The sequence below is a fragment of the Scyliorhinus torazame genome, chromosome 7 (assembly GCF_047496885.1).
Source record: "Scyliorhinus torazame isolate Kashiwa2021f chromosome 7, sScyTor2.1, whole genome shotgun sequence".
NCBI lineage: Eukaryota > Metazoa > Chordata > Chondrichthyes > Carcharhiniformes > Scyliorhinidae > Scyliorhinus > Scyliorhinus torazame.
In genome coordinates, this window is record NC_092713.1 from 105,055,641 (window position 1) to 105,069,692 (window position 14,052).

At 43.9% G+C, this 14,052-nt stretch overlaps 1 protein-coding gene across 1 annotated transcript in view; it reads left to right on the plus strand.

Moving 5' to 3' along the window:
* The window catches only part of kifap3a (kinesin-associated protein 3a), a 403,618-nt gene extending 389,840 nt beyond the window's left edge, over positions 1-13,778 (plus strand). The window contains exon 20 of the mRNA XM_072511212.1: positions 12,936-13,778. Within this exon, the coding sequence (XP_072367313.1) occupies positions 12,936-13,044 (109 nt within the window). The 3' untranslated portion in view covers positions 13,045-13,778. The remainder of the gene's footprint in view (positions 1-12,935) is intronic.
* Positions 13,779-14,052: the final 274 nt, after the last annotated feature.

The window sequence follows — 14,052 nt, forward strand, 5'->3', positions numbered from 1 at the left end:
CCGCTTTTTCATGGGCGGTGACTGTGGAGCTTGCCAAATCGACACCTAATAAATATTCAATTCCCTTCATGGGCTGTACAGTCATGAGAGGGTGGGGGGTGAAACCTGTGGAACTGGATACTGTGTTCCGAATAATCATAAGGGCGAATGGGAGAACTGTGTCCCGTGTGGTGTTATTTTGCTGCACTATTTTTCTGATGGTTGCTTTTAAAGTGCGATTCATTCTCAACAATGCCGCTGGATTGGGGGTGATATGCGATGTGAAATTTTTGTTTGATTCCAAAAATCGTTCGGACATTTTGCATGACTCTGCCGGTGAAATGGGAACCTTGGTCTGACTCAATGCTGCGGTGGAGTCCCCAGCGTGTAAATATCTGTTGGGTCAAAATCTTAGCTGTGGCCTTTGCAGTGTTTGTCCGTGAGGGAAATGCTTCTACCCATTTGTAAAGGTGTCGATTACCACTAATACGTATTTGAAACCATTCCTGCAGGAGGGGAGGGGGCCAACACCATAATCCCAGCCAAGCTCATATCAAAGCTCCAAAACCTAGGACTTGGCTCCCCACTCTGCAACTGGATCCTCGATTTTCTGACCAACAGACCACAATCAGTAAGAATGAACAACAGCACCTGCTCCGCAATAGTCCTCAACACCGGCGCCCCGCAAGGCTGTGTACTTAGCCCCCTACTCTACTCCCTGTACACACACGACTGCGTGGCAAAACTTGGTTCCAACTCCATCTACAAGTTTGCTGACGATACGACCATAGTGGGCCGGACCTCGAATAACGATGAGTCCGAAAACAGTACGGAGATAGAGAACCTAGTGGAGTGGTGTAGTGACAACAATCTCTCCCTCAATGCGAGCAAAACTAAAAGAGCTGGTAATTGACTTCAGGAAGCAAAGTACTGTACACACCTCTGTCAGCATCAACGGGGCCGAGGTGGAGATGGTTAGCAGTTTCAAATTCCTAGGGGTGCACATCTCCAAAAATCTGTCCTGGTCCACCCACGTCGACGCTACCATCAAGAAAGCACAACAGCGCCTATACTTCCTCAGGAAACTAAGGAAATTCGGCATGTCCACATTGACTCTTACCAACTTTTACAGATGTCCCATAGAAAGCATCCTATCAGGCTGCATCACAGCCTAGTATGGCAACTGCTCGGCCCAAGACCGCAAGAAACTTCAGAGAGTCGTGAACACCGCCCAGTCCATCACACAAACCTGCCTCCCATCCATTGACTCCATCTACACCTCCCGCTGCCTGGGGAAAGCGGGCAGTATAATGAAAGATCCATTCTACCCGGCTTACTCACTCTTTAAACTTCTTCCATCGGGCAGGAGATACAGAAGTCTGAGAACACGCACGAACAGACTCAAAAACAGCATCTTCCCCACTGTCACCAGACTCCTAAATGACCCTCTTATGGACTGACTTCATTAACACTACATCATCCGATGCCAGTGCTTATGTAGTTACATTGTATATGTTGTGTTGCTCTATTATGTATTTTCTTTTATTCCCTTTTCTTCTCGTGTACTTAATGATCTGTTGAGCTGCTTGCAGAAAAATACTTTTCACTGTACCTCGGTACACGTGACAATAAACAAATCCAATCCAATGTAGTTGAGTTGCAAATTCGTCCAAGGGCCATTAACAGGTTGGGTGTGTCTCAATTGGCCCTTCTTGGAGTACCTTTCAGGATTGTTCTGCGCACAGATGAAACAATTCTCAACATAATGCGTGACATCTGCTTTTAAATTGGGCCATCAACACAAAGGTCTTAAATGGGCAATGGTATTGTCTATCCCCTGATGTCCTTGTCCATCATGAAACTGGCAAATTATCTGGGTGGGGACCACATAAATTCAATTTTTCAAAACTATACTGTCCTGTACCGTCAGTGAGTCCTTGCTTTTGCGTAGGGGCCTGGGAAGTTACCGTCTAAAACTTGTTTCAGAGTGTCATCTGCCTTTTGGGCCTGGGATAGATCCTCGATATTGGTCTGAGAAACCTGGACGGCGTGTATGAGTTCACTTTCGGGGGGTTGCCAAAACTGACCGTGGCGTGATCCTGCCTTGGCTAAGGTGTCTGCCTTTATATTACCGGGTGGGGAGGAACGATGATGGCTTCTCACTTTGATTATACCATGCGTGCGGTCTTTTGCTGTTCTAAAAATGTGCTTCAACAATGGGGCTGAGGGTAGGGGTTTACTGTCAGCGGATATGAATCCTCGAGATTCCCACAAGGGCAGGAATTCTATCAAGCTATTGCACATATATAAACTGTCCGAATGTATGTCTGCGGGGGTTGGAAAGGAATCTGGGTGCTGCACTACATTTGCTATAGCTGCTAGTTCTGCTGCTTGTGATCCTAGGTGGCCGGGCAATTTTAAAGATATTTCTTCAAATGCGCGTTCCTGTGCGTCTTCTACATAAATTCCACAACCAGTTTGTGATGAACGGTTACTGCCTTATCATCATGTAAGGTGATGTCCCCTTTAAGACCGGGCTTGGAACCCTGGGGACTCCGCCTCTGGCTCCGCCCATCTGGGAGCCATACATCAAGGCCTGCCTCATGGTCTGTATAGCAGTCAGCTCTCGTCCATAGCTGTAGCATAGTTATTAGTCTAATAAAGCCTTCTTTACAGTTTAATCTCTAAGCATCATTATTGAGGGTACCTCAATTTATTAGATTAAACTAGATTCAGGATGGACGCAGGCCTAAAACCAGAGAAGCTCAATCTGGAAGCACGAACGCCGGAGGCAAAGGAAATTTTTAAATACTGGCTGCGGTGCTTCAAGGCCTACCTGGACTCCGCAGAGATTCCCATCCTAGGGCCACGCAAGCTGCGTCTACTCCACGCCCGGGTGAGTCACAGAATCTCCGCCACGCTCGAAAAGGCGTCGACTTATGAGGAAGCGATTGAGTTGCTCCGCAAGCGGTTTGTCAAACCCGTCAATGAGGTGCACGCCCGGCATCTGCTCTCTACCTGCTGGCAGCACTCTGGGGAATCGCTCGACGAGTTTGTTGAGAAACTCACCGCGCTTGCCAGGGACTGTGACCATCAGGATGTGACGGGGGAAGTCCATATGAACCTGCACATCAGGGATGCTTTCGTGTCCGGAATCCGCTCGACCTACATCCGGCAGCGGCTGCTCGAAAACGGGGCAAAAGACCTCCACGAGACCCTAACGCTCACCTCCTCGCTGGAGGTGGCCAGACTTAACTTGGGTACGTACCCCGCGGTCTCTGCCAGCCCCCCCGGACTTCCTCAGACTCAACCGTATTACAGGCCTGCGCCACGCGGCGACCCGCTCACCATGGGGGCACACCTTGCTACTTCTGCGTGCAGGGCCAGCACCCACGCCCACGCTGCCCAGCCCGCTCCGCGATCTGCAGCGACTGCGGGAAGAAAGGGCACTTTGCGAGGGTCTGCCTGGCCCTAAATAAAGGACCTTTTCTTTTAAGATCTGGGCTTTTTTTGAGGTTGACCTTGCATCCAATGGATTGTAGGAGGCCTAGTAATTCCGAAAGAAGCTTTACATGCTCTTCCTTTGTGTCCGTCTGTGGAAAGTCCGTTGGCCAATTGTCGGTGGAAAATGGATAGGGGAGTTGTGGAATCCTTGCGGGAGGCATGTCCACGTATACTGCTGCCCTTGAAATGTGAACGCAAACTTACATTGACAGGTCTTGCCTAAGGGAATGGACCAAAAGCCATGCTGATGTCCAGCACTGTGAAGTACTTTGCCTGTACTCCCTGCTTGAGCATGGTCTCGGGACTCGTGGCAACGATGGGGGCTGCTAAAGGGGTGACCTTGTTAAATTCTCGGTAGTCGATTGTCAATCGCCAAGAACTATTGGGTTTTTTCACGGACCAAATTGGGGCATTATTTGTTGAGGCTACAGGCCAAATTACTCCTTGATCTAATAAGCTATTGATAACTTTTGAAATCTCACCCTCGGCTTGCTGTGGGAAACCGTATTGCTTCTGTGGCTTAGGATCAGGACCTGAAATTGTGACCATTCCTGGGATCTTCCCACAATCGTGTTTGAGTTGGGCGAAGGCTGCTTTATGTTTTCTGAGCACCTCTCTAATTGTCTGTACTAATTGTTTGCGGAACAAACCAATAGTCTCCTACTGAGCAAATCCTATGTTCATAGTCCCCTACTGTGACCATAGCGGGGGCTCTTGCTGTTTTGGCCATTTTCCATACACATCTGTTCACGGGATCAAAGGAAAGGTTGTGGGAGCTCATAAAATCGATTCCTGGTGCTTATGGTTCCTATCTGAATATCTACGGGGACTGTGATGTATCCCTGCTGTACGTGTCCGGTAAATCCACTAAGGGTGATGGTGTCTGTGGTGGACCATTTGTCACGCTGGAACATTGTGGAGGAGTTTAAAGTGGTGCAGGACCCTCCTGTGTCCCAAAGAAATTCTACTGGATGTCCCTGGACTGTACCTGTGACTACTGGTCTGCCTGATTTGTCCCAGAGTGTGTCGCAGACCCAAGTTGGGGAGTCCGAACACCGTCAATCTGTGGTGTTGATTGCTGAATTATCTGAACGGGCGCAAACACTATGTATGGGCCTAACATTGTTCCTAGGTGGGGGGTGTTGCTGGTTCGGGGGGTTTTGTCGGCATTCGTGGGCGTAATGTCCCATGTGTCTACAATTATAGCAACCTCATGGTGCCTGTGCTCTGGGGTGCTGTCCTTCATGTCTACCCTCATTTATCCATGCTGGGTCCTGTTTAGTTCTAATTGGGTGCATGTTTGCTTCTACCTGTTCCTGATCTGCATTCCTGTGTCGGGATTGTTCCCAAGCTCTGGAGAGTCGCTTTAAAACCCAAACTTCATTGTGTGTGTGGTCTGCGGGGTCGTAATTCACACAAGCCTTTTGACCTGCTTCTGTGGCGTGGGAGACTAAAGTGCGGGACCATTTAGTTGTGTCATCGTTATCTAAGTGTGCGCGGTTCAAATCCCCAAATACTGCTGTAAAATGGATCCAAATGCGGCCGGATGCTCTCCCTTCTTTTGCCTACAGCGGTTTAAACCTTCTGGGTCTCTCTTGTTGTACCCGATCGCATCTAAAATGGTCGTTTTCATCTCCTGTAGGGTTCCTCCTCCTACATTCTGGGGTTCTGGCAAAGCTGAGCTGACGGAATGGTCAAGGCTCATTACTATAAGCTTAACTTCCTCCCTTTCGTCTAGACTTTTTTGCTGGCGTACTCTTTCAAAGAAATTATGCGGGTCTGCGGTGGGTTCGAATGGATCAATTTTAGCGTAGGCATCTCTCAATTGGGTGATGGATAATGGGGTGGTGTAAACCCAATCAGTCCTGATCCGATGACTTACGCTGTGTGGTGACCGGATTTATGGGGGGGGGGGGCGGGGGTGCTGCCTGTGCAGTCGGTGGTGCGTGTGCTTTCCTTTTCGGGGCATGGGGGGCACTGTTGTGATCTTCTGTGTTCTCCACATATCTTGGCGGTTTCATTTAGTTCTTGCCAATTGGGGGCACCTTCCTCATCTAAATTTTGTCCAAAGATATCTCTAAATCCGTTTTGCACTGAAAGCAGTGACTGCAACATCTCTATTGTCTACATTTCGCGTGGTCTACTGTGTTCTGTCTTTGTTCTGTAGTGGAGCTATGGAGCGCTCGTAAAGCTGCCTTTAAATCCACACATTTACTCGTTAACTGTGCTACCTGCTGTTCTGTCTCTTCTCGTACCAACAGTGTCCATACTTCCTCAGGAAACTAAGGAAATTTGGCATGTCCACATTAACTGTGTATCTTGGTAGGCTTTATCGTACTGGGTATGAAAGCTGCTAAGGTGAACTAAACAAGATTGGTGTGCCCGTTTGACATCAGCCATCTCTTTATCTTTAGCTGCCAACTGATCCCGGAGTTGCTTGATAATCTTTTCGCTTTCACTATAGTTTCCTTCATTCTTCTCTTCTTTCTCAACTAGCTGCCTGCGGAGCGTCCTCACGACCTGCTCTGTGCCTCGCAACTGTGCCAAACAGGATACTATTGCCATCGGCTTTCGCACTTTCGCTGCATTTTTCTTACGCACCTCGGTTAGGTTGTCCCACCAAGTTTGTCCTATGCTTCCTGGACCTGACTTCATTTGAACAAAAATCAGACCAAAGGGGCCCTTTCAAATACTTCCTGAACTCTTCATCCCATATGGGGCACTCCTCTGCTCTGTTGGTCACTGCGACCTTGGGTTCCTGTGGGTTCAGTAAACGTTCCATCGTTTTTGTGGCCATTGCTTCTAATCTCTCTTGCTCTACTTTTAATCTCTGTTTCCTACCGTTAATTTCTCTTGCACTACTTTTATTTCTCTTTCCCTACCTTTAATTTGGGACAGGGGGATAAGGCGGCGATTTGAACTGCGGGTATGTCCGGTTCACAATTCCCTCGATAGTTTTGACACAATCTAACGAGTTTACCTTATATCCCTGTTAGTATGTATGCAGGTTAGTACACACTTCAGAAATTCTGTGATTTGGGCTTGCACTTGTGGTTCTTTCTCTTTCACACAACGGGATTTCAAAGTTTGTGGGTTGTCGCGGAGTGACAAAATCACTTCTAATTCGAGTCCCGTCAGATGTCGCCAATAATGTTGCCAATCGGCACCGGAGTAATGTTGTCAATTAATAATAATGCTCTTTAGAGTCGCCAGGTATCAAATGATACCACCACAAGGCTTCTTACCGGATATCGATCAAAGTACCACACGACCAGTTAGTCAGTTCAAGTTCAAAGATGGTTTATTTACACACAAGGATTACTTCGACATGCAACACAAAACACTACAAGTTAAACTACACCTAACAACTACAATAACCTATACTTAACTTCAGGGCAACCGGCTCTATGCAGATGGACAAGGCCTTTGTCTGGATCTTGCGTGGCTGGGTGGAAGAAGTGGCTCTGTTTCTGCTGGGCTCATCCGTCTGATAGCGATCATTGGTCTTTAACTTGTCCGTCTGGTCGTTATGCTGCACTTGGGTTGTCATGGGCCGGATCCAAGAGAGACCGAGCACATGGCTGTGTCTCTTTTTATCCCTCTGGGATTTTGCGCTCTTTGGGGCGGTCCTTAACTTGGACCCAATAATTCAACAGGCTTCGATCATTGCCTTCGATTTTGGCCAATCAAGGGGCGGGTGCCTTGATGGCTGGGCGTGTCCTTAGCGGTAATTGACCTTGGCTGTTTGGGCTCCCTGAGTAAAGGGAGTGGCGCCGCTTAGTTTGTATCTGTATCGGTTACCTGAGTACAATTCTTTTGTTCTGGGGAAATGGGCCATTAGAATGCAAACGAGCGGGGGGTTTAATCGCATCTAGCTATCTGGGTTGCAATACACACACAAGCTCTGAGTCTGTCTGAGTCCTGGGTTGGCCATCATTCCCATGGTCCTTTGCAGGTGGCCATCTGAGATGGCTATGGTATGGAGGGACTGCCATATGAAGAAAGATTAAACACGTTGGGTCTGTACTCCTTGGAGTTCAGAAGAATGAAAGGTGATATGATTGAAACATGCAAGGTTCTTTGGGGTTAGACAGGGTAAATGTTGGGAGGATGTTTCCATTTATGGGACCAGAGGGCACAGCCGCATTTAAGACGGATTTGAGGAAGAATTTCTTCTTTCAAAGGGTGGTGAATCTTTACCCCAGGAAGCTGTGGAGGCTGAGTCCTTGAACATTTTCAATCAGTAAGGGAAATTATGGGTTACGGAGCTATGACAGCAAAGTGGACTTAGTGAGTGTTAGATCAGCCATGATCTTATTAAGTGGTGGAGCTGAGTTGAAGGGCTGAATGGCCTTCTCCTGTTCCTATATGTTATGGTCTATTACACTAAATCCGAGTAAAAATAATAAAAATATGGCTTTGACAAAGAGTCATTCAGACTCGAAATGTTAGCTCCAATTTCTCTCCATAGATGCTGTCAGACCAGCTGAGATTGTCCAGTATTTTCTGTTTTTGTATAATAAAAATATGCTCTGACTTCCGCGTGCGCACATCCTTTAAATTCATGCACACAAATACAGGTTACAGAGTAGGGGAGGATGGATAGATTTGGTTAAATATTAGTCTGTAAGAAATGAACAAAGTTCAAAGCTTGGAATATCTGCTGTTTGTAAACTGAATGTGGCTGTCTTGCGCTCAATATTGAGGTGGTTTACAGCTGTAACTGGTCTTCTGTCTTCTTGGAGATGCTGCCAATGGGTTGAATTCCTTTCAGAGATCTCTGTCTACTGCAGAATTGAGACAAAGTCAAACTAGTATACCGGGTACAAGCTTATTAGAGTGAGAGACGCAGGCGCTCCTCTTGGCTCAATTGCTAGTTCTGTTCTGCTGAGAAACGCATGTGCTTAAAACCACAAAATACTTGAGCTGGTCAACTGATCTCGCCAACTGCCAGTAATTCAAATATTATTGTATATTCCAATTATAATTTGATTAGCTTGTTTGGATATCTATCTTAAAAATTAGAGTACTTTTGATCACGCAGTTCAACTTTGGTTCATCTTCAGCTGTTGAATACTGTGGCTGGCTTCCATAAATATCTTGGAAGAAAGGTCATATGGGCAGGGGGTCATTGTCTTTGGTGAGTTTTGCGGACTTGTCGTCTCTTCTCCTTAGGGTTGGAATATGAAGTATAGTAACATAAATTAGTGTCAGCCATCTTGATGTAGGTTGATATTACTTTCTTCTGCTTCAAAAACTGTCTTTCTAGAAGATCAATTCCTGTTTCCAACAGATGAATTAAAAATCAATATTTGGTATAAGCACATCTTCATAGCAGTAAAAATATTATCAATCACAGTTTAAAAAAATTCAATTTGCTTGAACTAAAAGGGAGTTTAAGAGTTCAAGATTATATGATGATTAGACTGTGAACTACCCAGAAGCTCCTTAATCTATGCAACAGAGACAGTTTTAACAATGGCTAGTTCTGCTCAAGAACAAATTTCACTTTGGTGAAAGCATGGCAAGTTGGTGATCTCTAGTGGCTAAAGTCACAAATCTGTTCATGTTGTGTGAATGAGAATTTGAGGTTTAATTTCTTTTCGCTGCAAGCCAAAATGAATTTACTCAGGAAAAAATGACAAGACAATATGATGTAAGAGAAGCATCAGCAATAGAGATAAAGAAGTGGAAAGGTGATTTTTTTTTGTTGCCTTTTTACATATGGGGAATGTCATTTTTTAAGCATGGGCCTTGCACTTTTACATATGGTATGTATCCCATCCAGATTTTGATGTGTATCAGGCCCCCAACTTCAAAGGTTTGACATCCCTGTTCTAAACCATGATATGCTACTGAATGTGCATAAATCCATTTTGAGACTGTTTTTCATCTTTTCCTTGAGACCTCCATTTCCTTGTAAATTGGGACTGTATCTGACCAAGCCATTGTTTCCACTGATAGATCAAAGTAGAGAATGTTCCACTCAATTGTTTTGAATTATGCATTTCACCTGGCTTTTATTTCTGATGTAATAGCTTTTAAAGGTCAGTAGAAAAGGAAAAAATCTAATGTTACAATTTCAATTTCTGCATACAAGGTTTTGGTTGCGTTAAGTATTGAATTCCGGGGGTGGTAGGATCCAGGGTCAAGCCGGGCTGGGGGCTCGCAATATTTGGGGTTGCAGGGGAGCAGGAGGCGAAAGAGGCCGGTATTCTGGCCTTTGCGTCCCTGGTAGCCCGGCAAAGGATTCTTCTTCAGTGGAGGGATGCGAGGCCCCCAAGCGTGGAATCCTGGACCAACGATATGGCGGGGTTTATTAAATTGGAGAGGGTGAAATTCGCCTTAAGGGGATCAGTACAAGGGTTCATTAGGCGGTGGCAACCGTTTTTGAACTTCCTGGCAGAACGGTAGACAATGGTCAGTAGCAGCAGCAACCGGGGGGGAGGGGGTTCTATTTTATTTTTGTTTATTTACCCTGGGGGATCTGAGGGGGTGGATATATTTGCTATGTTTGCTTTGTGTTAATTTGGGGTGTTAATTTATTATTTATGTATGGGGGGAGGGGGGCACTGGGGTTGTTTACTTTGTTCTGTATTTAATTCTATTGGGTTCTTTTTTCATTCTGTTGTTGATATTTTGTGAAAACCCCAATAACAATTTTTTTTTAAAAAGTATTGAATTCAGTGTACAGGATAATTTCTATATGGAATATTCCTGTAAAATACAGGCCCTTAAATAAATCGTGAAATGCCTCCATGAATAAAAGCTAATATGATTGTAATTAGCAGAGAAAAAATGGAAGATCAGATCGACATGTCAATTGTTTTTAAGACTAATACCCCACAGTGTTGTTTACTTTCTGTTTACTCAAATTGTACTTATACTGTCAAAATTCTTGCAAATCAGAATTCAAAATTAACTATTCATTTTTGTAAATGTGATGAGATATTAAATGAATAATGCTACTCCGCAATCCGAATGCATGAGAAAGTAGCTGGCCTGCAGAAAGGCTTTCAAGTTGGATGTAGTTCAAACTGATTGGTGTAGCAAGGTGTAGTGAGAAGCCAATGTAATGTTTACAGTTTTACATATGTCACATTCTCACTTTTAATTTCCAGAAATGGTCCTTTTATTTAACCATGGATTTGTCTGAAATAAAGTTTCCCAAAGTGAATTAATTTATGGCTTTTTTAATAAACCATCAAATAAGAAACTTTAACCAAGCTGTGCTGGATTAGAGCTCAAGCCCCTAGAAGAATACTATTATAAAACTGGGAAGCAGCATGCTATCAGTTTGGAAGTGTTTTTTTTATTTATCTTTTCTGAACTAAGATTTATGGGGTTCACTTGTTTGCAACAACCCAAATCTCACAACGTTCTAGAAAGAACATTTTAAATGATGAATTTAGCAAGTTTATTAACCATTAAAAAAGTAACAAGACAACGATAAAAAGCAAAGTATCAATTAACAGCAATTAGCAGTTATTAACAGTAAGAGGGGGAGGGCAGGGTTTCTCAGTCTGGAAAAAATTAAGTTCGCCTTGAGAGGTTCAACCCAGGGGTTCGCCCGGAGCTGGCAGCAGCTCATCGACTTCTTTAAGGAAAATTGAACTTCAGCAGTAAGGGGAAGAGGGGAAAAGGGTGGGGGGGGAGGAAAATGGGAGGCATGGTAGTGTAAGACGAGGACAGGGAACTTAACATATGGGTAATCAGGTGATAGGGCGGCGGTGTAGTAGGGTATGTTATTTTAATGTTGCGTGTGTCGGCCCGCTCGGTTGTTTAAGAAATGTTAAATTGCTAATCTGTGAAAACTACAAATGCTTCAATAAAATATTTTCATTAAAAAAAACAGTAAGAGGGGAAGGCTTAACTTTAACAATTGAAACAGATTTCTCACTACTCTTCTCAGACCAAGTCTTGAAGTGACAACATTGCAAACAGCCTGAAGATTAGCTCTCAGCACGTTTCCGTAATTAACTCTCCCTCTGTCTCGGGTCTTGTAACCACCTCTCTCTCCCCCTTGCTACCCACATCTTTCTCTTTACATCTCTCTTCACCTTTCTCTATCTCTCTGCCCTTACCCATCTTTACCCAAATGGCTTCTCGGGACGCCTTTCTTATACTGTACAAATTGAAAGCACATCTTAGTCAATTGTTGGAAAAATAAGCTAACCGTTCTGTAGCTTGTCAATAATAAAATAACAATTCGCCCACTGGTTTTGAGCGAATTACGCATGGGGGTGCGGGGGGATTCTCCAGCCGCAAATCGTGCTACTTCGGGAGGATTCTGGGAGAGGCCTGAAACAGGATTTGCGCCAGGCACAAATCAGTTTCTGATACTCCTGGCCAACTCCCAATGACGTGATCTGGTTCACACCCAGCGAGAATTAGATTAGCATATGAAAAATAACATTTAAATTTTCAGAATTGACTTTAAGATGAATTCTCCATCTCCTGCTATTTTCCCACCCAAGGGCATAAGGTGAAGCCGGCGCGGATCACTCCTGGTCTCCACAAACGGAGACCAAACGGGGTGAACATGCGGGGGAGCATGGAGGCCATTGTGCCCCGAGTGGTCGGGGACATGGCTGGCACCATGGCAGTGCCAATTTGACATCCTACGTTGTCAGTGTCAAGGGGGCAGAGCCTGAAGGGAGAACCATTGGAGGGCCCCGATGCCAGTGATCCTGGTTTGGGGTGTGAGGGGGGGGGGGGGCACTCAACACCATCCATTACAATGCAACCTGCTCGAATGACACCTCATCCGCCACATTATGACATTCACTTCCTCCATCTGCGATGCATAGTGGCAGCAGTGTGTACCATTTACAAGATGCACTGCAGCAACTTGCCAATGCTCCCTGGACAGCAGCTTCCAAACCCGTGACCTCTAACACCTAGAAGGACAGGGGTAGCAGATGCAAGGGAACACCGCAGTACTTTTTAAAGTCGCACACCATCCTGAGTTGGAACTTTAGCACTGATCCTTCACTATTGCTGGGTCCTGGAATTCCCATCCAACAGCATTGTAGTGTACCTACACCACTTGGTACTTGGCCTGCAGCGGTTCAGGAATGCAAGGGCATTTAGGAATAGGCAACAAATGCTAGCCTAGCCTGTAACATCCACATCCTGTGAAAGAATTTTTAAAGTAGCCATTGCTGTTTGGAATCTAGCTGTGTGCAAACTGACTGTGACATTCTGTCAAATAGAGTCACTGTTTGAAAGAAATTAATTCTCCCTGAAGTGATGACATACAAAAATATTATCGGCTACAAAGACAAGTCTTTCTTTGTTTAGCATGCTTTATCAAATTTGAATAATTTAAAATTTTAAAAATGAAAGTATTTTTTCATCAATTACTTGCAAAATGTCTGAAAAATCCAGCGCTCAACCTGCCATCTTATCCTTTGACTTACTAATTTTTTTCATATCTTTCCTGATTTCAGTATGGCAATTGATGGGTTCGGTCAGACAGTTACCTTTCCTGGGCGCCCAGTTACTGCCTATGGTTACCGTCCAGATGATCCTTACCTCTATCCGTTCGGAAGCAGATAAGCTCAACAAGAAATATTTATTACTGCTTTTGTAATACACCTTGTATATAATTGAATCTGTAATGTTTTGTGGATTCTCGTCAGTATTGCATGTTGTAGCTAACTTGTGATCTATAAAGTTTCAGGCTGTTTTTATTTTGTGTATTTATGTAATGACCAATGCCCTGACATAATTGAAAATAGTAGCTGAATTTTGTTGTAATGTATACTACTGTTTCTGTCTATCTTTTTAGATAGCAAAATGAGTCTGAAGAGTGTAATTAGAGTAGAGGGTCTGATTTACAAACAGTAGTCTTAAATAAGTTAACACTAAAAGCTAATGAGTCTGCTATTTAAATTATAGGGTTTCATGCTCATGTAACAAAATAATTCCAATCTCAGCAATCTTTACATTAGAAATTCTATCTTTGAAGCTATTCACTGTAATGAATATAGTATTCCAGGCTGGGTTTATTCTGTCATTTGTAGAAATGGTTACATAATTGCAGAGACACATTTTAGCCCTAAATAACTTGAATTGTTTTACTTGTGGATTGATGCACTACTTTTGTTCTGTTTGTTCCATGTGCTTTAATTTTGTTTCTATTAATATTGCCATTATTGTAGCCTATGAACAAATGTGAGTTTTAAATAGATTTGGCACAGGCTCTACATTACCATATGCATTGTATTTGTTTTACATTGTACAAGCCTACTAAATTAATAAATGAGAACTCAAAATAATCTTAACCAAAATGTTTATTTGTGTTACTACCCTTTTACAATTTTGTATTTATTTTAAAACGTACTTCATCTACGTGGCGTGGAGGATTTGCTGGAAAACATAATTTAGGGATTAGGTAAAAACAGAAGTAGAATTCAACTTCTCTATACAGGAGAACTCAATAAACTAATCATTACAGATAAATAAGTCCACTTTTACTAAGTGTACACAAAATCTATGAGGAGATTTATAACAGTTTTAAGATCCTCTGGGAATATTCCAAATGTGTTTGTTGGAAGCAGAACT